The following is an 8,664-nucleotide window of genomic DNA, read 5'->3' as shown; positions in this document are numbered from 1 at the left end:
GCGGGATTTGTTGTTTGATTTGTTTGGTCGCTCGGTTGGTTGTCTGGCTGGATGGTTGGTTGGTTCGTTTGTTGGTTGCTTTGGTAAATTATGTGTGATGTGTGACAACAAATTTGTTTGATAACAACAACAAAACAAAGAAAATAAAATAACACATTTCTTCCTTAAGGCCGAAAAGCATTTACCTTGCAGAAGGTGTTGTAATTAAAATTTAACAAAACAAATAGTAATTATTTCTATTAAAAATGGCTAGTGAAAAGGGTTCCGGTTCGGAAGAACCCTTGGTACCCGATGAATTTGATGATCAATTCTATAAGGATTTATTGAGTAAAATACTAGAGGTAAATTACGAAATGAAATATTAGATTGTACCATTGTAAATAATTCAATATTTGTTTAAGGCCACCAAGGCATTACGCCAAAAGGATACCCAAGATAATGCGGATAATGTACAACGCCTACTGATATGTAGCAATCGCTACAAATGCAATTGGTTTCTGGAACAAACAAAATGTCAAGATCTAGATGCTGAAGTGATACGACTAAATGGCCAGCTCGATGATGCACGAAAAATGTCGGAATTGGATCAAGAGACCATAGCTCAATTAAGAGAGGTTATTGGTAAGTGGTTGTGGTGTATTACAAAAACAAGTTGCATTTTGTAGTGGTGTGTTTGTGTTTTCTTTCTAGAAAGTGCCTGGCGCCAAAAGGATGCTGCCATATTACGCGAACAAACCGCCCAAGATGAGCTGACAAAACTCAAAGAAATTGTCGATGATCAGGCGGAGACAATAAAAAATCTCAGTGATAGCAGGGCTAATTTGAAACAGTAAGTAATGGATAGATTTTCCAGAAGTATGTAGATAAATTGAAATGGTTTTTTTGTAGTCGCCGAGATGACAACAAGGAAAAGGAAAATCTGAAAAGTGAAATTAAAGATCTCAACAAACGTTTGCAAATGCAGCGAAACTACACCACCGAATTGGAGGCATTAAATCACACCTTGGAGGAGAAAAATAAGAATTTAATAAAGGTTTTAGATGTAAGTAAATTCGGTAGAGAATAGAAACAATTATTTTAAGATTAAATGTATTTCTCCAAAGGAAACTTCTACTGAGGCTTTCAATAGCAAGAAACGCATTGATGCCCTTACCAAAGATCTGAATCAAATGAAAACCGATGAACTGAAATATACCGAACAAATTGCCATGTCCAAGCTACAACTGGAAAAATTAACCAAAATGAAAGTTCGTCAAAATCTCCAGATTTTATCACTGAAAACTAATTTGGAACATTTGAATACTCAACACAATGTGACGTGTAACAAATTGGCCAAAATCACTGTCGATCTGGAATATGCCATACAGGAGAGAGATAAGAATAAACGTGATTTGGCACAGAAGACAAATCTATTGAAGGTAAGACCGAACTCTAAAAATTGCGATAAAAATTAATGTACTATTAATGTAATTTGTTTTCCTGAAAACAGATACGAGAAGATGAGATAATCAAATGGAAGCAAGAGAATGCGAAGTTGGCGAAATTGCAAGACAACGCTTCACGCAAATACTGTACCTTGGAGGAGTCTCGTAAGGAAATTGAAGAAGAGAATCTAAGACTGAAGTAGGTATAGTTTTAAATAAAGTTCAGATCATATATCCAGAGAGAGGGAGAGATTTTCTTCAGATGTTATAAAAATTGCAGTTACATTAATTTTCCAGAAAAGTGCATATATCCCGAATCAGAAAAAAATGATGCCCGAGGGAAGGCTGCCGTCGTTGAGCCGTGCTTTTATTTTCCATGACAATCTCAAATATCTCGAATCGGCAAAGATCTAGAATATACCTAAATTGTCAACTGAAAGGCCTTTCCGAAGATGGCATGCTGGTAGAACTGGTCGAACCGTCTAGGAGTGGTGGTTTATAAAACAGGAAGGTTCCTAATTGTTTCCAGAAATTCTGGTAAAAACGGAAAGAGGATTTCAATTCAATTTCCATTGATGCTGATGCTCGCTGGCAGAATGGTTAGAAGTGTATTTTTGTAACTTTAGGCTTGTGACTATAAGGGTATATACATTTGAATACCGCAAAAGTGTGGCTTTTTAGACAATTTGGGGTCGATTTAGAAATATCCGTCCGTCTGTCTGTATGTCTGGCCGGCTGGTTCACACGATAACTCTCGAAGTGCGTAACTGATTTCGTCCAAACTTTGCACATCGTAATATTTCGTCCAAACTTAGTTCAAGTTCGAAGATGGAGAATATCGGTACACTCTTACTAGAACCTCCACAACAAAATGTGATTTGAACCAAATGTTGTACACCCTATTTCTTACCAAGCCTAGATCAAGTCCGAAGATGAGATCCATTGGTCCACTTCTTTTAGCACATTCCACACAAAGTGTCAACACTTTCAATATTTGTAAATCCAATATTATGCGAATGGAACTTTGAACACCTTATATCATTACCAAGTCTAGATGAAGTCCGTAGATGGGACCTATTGGTCCACTCGTTCTAGTACCCACTTCACAAATGATCAGCATTTTCAATATTTATTAAACCAGCCTGTAAGGCCTCTTGATTTAAAGGTGTGTACCCTAGAACTCTCTCTATAGCCTGAATATCTCTCTTTTCTCTGTCTGGTCGGAGGAATCCAGTCCATAAGTCTATGACAGTTTCGTCCATGGGGGGTCATGTCATGAGGATATACCTTGTTGGCGTTCTCAGGACGAAATTCTGGCAGGCCTGAATGTTCTTGTACCGCATATCACTTACATTTGCAAACCACATAGCTTACCACTGATCGGCTATTGACTTACAAAGGATCAGGGCAACTTGTTATCCTCCCCACCATTCAAACATGGACCTATATTCGAGATTTTGCAATGGGTTTTGTTGTCCTCCAAGAACACGTACTTCCAAAATACATTTACTTCGGTAAAGAACTGTGGATTCAACTCTCAAAATACCAAAAGCGGAAGGTACTGTTATATGGAAAATGTTCTGCGAAGAAGTTTTTTCTACGCTCTAAAACATAGATCGGAATTTTTCAGGCACTTCAGTTGAACTAAGAACCCTCAGTAAAATAAAAAATGTGATATCTGTATAGGGAGGCTATATCAAAACATGAACATATATATAAAATTGTTTATGGAATGCTATATTAAAGGCACTTCGGTTTGGAAATGAGCCTAGAACCATCGAAGTACCTAAAATTGGGCCCGAACTTTATATTGCGGCTATGTCGTAACCTTTACTGATAACCTTCCGTAAATATATTTTACAATCTCCATAATCGCAAAATCCCAATTACACACTCTCCGTTTAAAAAATGTGATTTAAGGGAACCCCACCCATTCTCGATTTTAATTTTTCAAGATTTTCAATGGGCTGGTAAATCAATACCAATGCTTGTTAAGGTTTGCATCTTTGCACATATATATTTGAAGATTTAAAAAAGAAGAAAAATAATTTACAAAAAAATTTTGTTATTGTTTTGTTGTTGTTTTTTGTAATTAAAGAAAAGTCCTTATTTTTGATGGCGGGCATGATAACTCCTCACTGGATCATCGGAATCCGAAAATTCCAACGGTGTTAGAAAGAGTACATGTCTGGCTCTCGTATGAACTAGGATTATTGACTTCGCTCTAAAATTAACAAAATGGCGGACCTTTGAAAAAATATTTTTGAAAAATCGCCGAATTTTGACCAAAAACCAAGTTAAAAAATAAGGAAGATCTTCACCGATTGGCTTTATCCTAGTTCATACGATAGCTATACACTCACAGAGAAACGTGTAAAAATTTGAAATCGATTGGGTTATTAGTTTTTGAGTTATCGTGCCCGCCATTCGCAAAAGAGAAAAACGCGTTTAAAGTTTGAGAAGCCCTTTAGCCGTCACTTGATGCTGACACAATAAATCGGTTATATCTTCAAGAGTTCTTGAGATTTTCACTTGAAATTTTGTAGAGACATTCTTGTATTAGTGTAGAATCGAATTAAATCAAAAAAAAAATTGACCCCGAGAATGGGGGTCCCCTTAAATCTTCAAAATATTTTCCATACCAAACATTCCAGTTGACAGCTATAGATAGAAGACCTTCTTTTTCATACCTTGTACAGTCCTTCAATATGTCTTCATAAATAGAGCACCATCCTCAGCTCTTTTATGCATAAAAGACCTTCAACACCTATTATGTAGCTGAAAAAAGCTTAAACAATTCGTCTTCAGCCCTGAATTGAAGAGCTTCTACAGATACAACCTAAGTATGTCTTAAGCAGATTGAATCCTAGCAATTCACACGTTTACCCTAATTACTTTTTTCATATGGGTGATTCTCAGTTACTCTCACACATCTATTTACAAAATTGTTGACAAACCTGATCGATAGCTGCAAAAAAATTAAACTTTAGTTTTTGATTTGATTTTTGTGCTTTCTATTTCAGAACCCAATTCAATACACAAGATAAAGAATTCGAAGCCCTGCGACGACTCGTACAACAATTCGAAAGAAATAACAACAACCTGACTAAGGAAAGAGATGCTCTCAAAAGGGATTTGTTGGCGGAACATAAAACAGCTGAGGAGTCTCAACAAACTGTACAAGAAACTCAACATGAAATCAGAGCCCTCAAGGACTCGCTGCTGTTGCAAGAGCGGAAAAATAAAAAACTCAACGAAGAAATTATACTCCTGAATAATGAAAAGTCCAAGAAGACAGATGAAATTCAGAGTCTGCTGGATAAAATGGATAGTTTGCAAAGTAAGTATCCAAACACAATTAAATCAAAATTATATAATACATTTTTAGTTTTCATTCATTTTTTGCTTAGATAAAATCCACCTCAAAGAATCCTATGAACTTGAATTGAAACGCACGGTCAGTGATGCTGAGACTCAATATTCTAAAATGAAAACTCAATATGATATGTTGGTCAATGAAAACAATTCAAATTTGCGTACGATACAAAATCTGAATGAGGAGAAATCCAAACTTCGCACGAATATTGAAAATCTACAAAACACCATTGAAACGTTGAAGGGTAATGTGGCCTATCGTGATGGTGAGATAGGCAAATTGCAATTACAAATCGATAAAATGGAAAAGGAGCGACGTATGCTGAAAAATGAATTACGTACGTCGCAGCTAAATCATCAACACACCCGAGCCGAACTGTACGAAAAGAAAAAAGAAAATGATAAATTTCTTAAATCACAACAGGAAGAAGTTAAGAAAATGACCCGCCTCCAAAGGGAGTTGGACAATTTAATCGATGAAAAGAATTCTGTGTGTGCTGCTCTAACCCGCAAGGAGGAACAGTTTAACGATCTGAAAACCGAGTTGGAAAATCTTCAACGAAGTCATGATATATTGCAAACGGAATTCTCAAAAAATTGTGATGATATGAAATTGATGAGGGTGGAAATTAAGAATTTACTTACCGAACGTAATGTGCTGCGTAAGGACCGGGAGAGTGCAGCCAACTTGAGGCATGAACTGTTGCAAATGCATCGTATCCTCAATCAGCAGCGTGTAAAGGCGCGAGCTCTGCAGGAGGAAATGATGACACCCATGAATGTTCATCGTTGGCGTAATTTGAAGGGTAAAGATCCGCACAAGTGTGATTTGATACAGAAGATACAATTTCTGAGAAGGTCAGTTGAACAGAAAAAAATAATTGGAAATTATTTTTTTTTTTTTTTGGAATTGGTAATATGTCATTTGAAAAATATTGGGTCACATTTTCACAATACCAAACATGAACTTGTTTGCAAAAAATCTTCCTCACCCTTCGGCTATAACCCATCTTCAACTTTATGCATACATTGTTAAAATATTTGGTTATGCGAAGTTAAGTTCAAATCGAATTGACAGTTCGCATAATATTATAAATCAAGATAAAAAGTGTCTGTCGGTTTGACGATCGACTTGCGGAGGTCTTCGGAATTGCACAAAGGTTTTATTATTCGCTTTATAAAGTTATATATTATTATCAAAGATGTTTCGGATTTAATGTGGATCAAATCGGTTACTTAATTCGCTTCAAACTAAATTTATAAATATTGACCTTTTGTGGGGGAGGTACCAGAGGCAGTAGGATAATGGGTCCCATCTTCGGACCTGATAAAGGCTTAGTAAAGATAATTGTTTGTGCAAAGTTCAAATCGGATGTCCCTTTTGCCTGGTATAGGATTTACAAATTTTACACGTTTTGGGGGTGATACCACAAGTAGGGGACCAATGGGTCCCAACTTCGGACCTGTTCTAGGCTTGGTAAAGATAATAAGTTGTGCAAAGTTTGGTTAAAATCCGATATTCCATTTGCCTGATATTGGTTTTATAAATATTGAAAAATTTGACCAATTTGACCATTGGTGGAGGTGGACTTGATGTAGGCTTGGTGAAAATAATATGTTGTTCAAAGTTTAGTTCAAATCGGACATTCCATTCGCCTGATATTGATTTTGCAAATATTGGAAATGTTAACCGTTTGTGGGGGTGGTACCAGAAGGAGTGGGCCAATGGGTCCCATCTTCGAACTTAATCTAGGCTTGGTAAAGATAATAGGTTGTGGTTGGTTCAAATAGGATATTTCTTTCACATGCTATTATAAAATTAAATTTCAGCAAAATTTTGACCATTTTGTGGGGGAGGTACCAGATTGAGTGGACTGATATTCCCCATTTTCGAACTTGAAGAAATATTATGATGTTTAAAGTTTGGATTAAATCTGTTATTCCCTTCAAAAGTTATCATGCGCACCAACCAGTTATACAAACGGATGGACATCGTTTCCACGACAGAGGGGTCTACGATCCGAAACTACACCGAGTCTTACTTGGCCAACGTGTGCCGATTGTGTAAAAGCAATAGAGCTGCTACAACAACGACGGATGGACATTTGTAATTCTGATCCAAATTGTGTGAACTGGATTTGGCTCAAAGAATTATGGGGTCTAAAACCAATGTTTGATGAGGCACATTTTGGACGTCATTAGCCATTAGACTAATTCAGACACATATCTGTGAAAAATATAAACCGAAAGGGAAAGTTGTTGACAGGTGTGATATTCGAGATCGATTCGGGAGAAAGAACATAGACAGCTCCGAAATGCCTCTTCATTAATACAACAAAACTCTTGCATAAGGAATGGGAAATTCTACATCCTGAATAACTATATAAATCGCCATTCGAATTGATTTGTTGGGGATAGGAGCGATCAAGAAAGGTTGGTGTAAAAGGAGTTCACTCAGGAAAGGCAAAGTTATATCAAGAAATCTGAACTGTTTCCAAAATGTTTTTCAATTAAAAACTGTTAGCAAATCGACCATGGTTTGATTTGGTCCAATTGAAGTATTTTTGAGAGTTTATTACCAGTTATTTCTTGATTTTCTTAAAATTCTCCATTTTGCAGACAACTTCTACACTACAATGTAACAAATTTGGAACAAGAACGAGCCTTAAAAGAATCCCAACGACTATATAGTACCTTAAAAGAATTCATTGTCAAGCTGCCAAGTATTAAAATCAAGGAAGAATTAAATGAAGTTAAGGTACGTATGATTTACACCATTCGCTTCTATTATTTAAAAATTTGTTTTCCCACTAGTCTGCCCTAACACTCAAAACCCGAAAATTAAAAGCATTGAAAGCAGAAATATCCGTTAAAAGTATTGAAGAGAAATCCCATATTGTAGAATTGGAGGAATTGAAAAACGATTTGACAAAGGTGAAAAATCAATTGCTAAACGAAAGAAAAACCAAAGAGAAGCTACTGCAGGAAAGGCAAACAATAATGCAAATGCAATGTATGTCCGCACCAGCGCATCTACAGACACAGTTTACACCCTCGCTGAAACATCCAAATGGTATTTAAGAGTAAATTAAGCATTCAATCCAATTTAAAGGTATTTGATATTAATTTACAAAATATATATTTAAGATATTAAAAGCTATTCCAATTTCTCATTCGATTTATTTGAATCGGTATTTTGCCATGATGGTTCTGTGGTTGTAAAAACGCAATCAACATAATTCTCTTGACTCGAATAGTCGGTGGTGGGTTCCAGTAAACTTGACAGGGAATTGAGGGTATCCTCTGTGGCACACATCTGTACCTTGGTCATTTTTAAAGTTGTCTTAAATTCATCGATAATACATTCACGGGCCTTCAATTCAATTGCATCGATAGCCAATTCAGCGCTGAGTGCTTTTAATTTCTTCAATTGTTTTTTGTTAATACGCTGTTCATGAAAGAAAAAAGAAGATATATTAAATGTATTGTATACTAACATTGTATTCAATTTGTTTAAAATTGGAGAAAAAATACTTACTTGAGTTTCAACAAGCTTCTGTTTTACATTTGTTGTAGGCAAATTTTCCAAAATTCGCTTTAGTGTTTGACTTATTTTCTGCGATTCTTGTAATTGATTTTGTAGATTTAACTTTTCAGTTTCTTGTTTTAAAAGACGCCTGGAAATAAAAAAAAAAATTGTGTAATTAAATAAGTGTGTGACAACCTTATAAGGTGTATATATTTTGATCGGCGTCGAATTTTTAAATAATCTCGAGCCTAAAAGTGTGATTGCAATATGTAACACAGTTCTTTGTCATTTTACACCGAGTTTAGTCCAATTATAAAGATTTGTATACCTTCAGAC

At 35.8% G+C, this 8,664-nt stretch overlaps 1 protein-coding gene across 1 annotated transcript; it reads left to right on the top strand.

The window, feature by feature from the left end:
* The first annotated feature begins 245 nt into the window (after positions 1-245).
* On the top strand, positions 246-7,880 carry LOC133323497 (cilia- and flagella-associated protein 58-like). The gene is made up of 10 exons (XM_061532417.1): positions 246-341; positions 402-621; positions 691-804; positions 864-1,042; positions 1,104-1,418; positions 1,490-1,623; positions 4,448-4,764; positions 4,835-5,657; positions 7,419-7,557; positions 7,614-7,880. The coding sequence occupies exons 1-10, from the start codon at positions 246-248 to the stop codon at positions 7,878-7,880; spliced, it is 2,604 nt and encodes an 867-aa protein (XP_061388401.1).
* Positions 7,881-8,664: the final 784 nt, after the last annotated feature.

The sequence above is a fragment of the Musca vetustissima genome, unplaced genomic scaffold (assembly GCF_032173495.1).
Source record: "Musca vetustissima isolate MV318-11 ecotype Yass unplaced genomic scaffold, APGP_CSIRO_Mvet_v1 utg47807, whole genome shotgun sequence".
Classification (NCBI taxonomy): domain Eukaryota; kingdom Metazoa; phylum Arthropoda; class Insecta; order Diptera; family Muscidae; genus Musca; species Musca vetustissima.
This window is presented reverse-complemented; position numbering and strand designations above follow the sequence as displayed.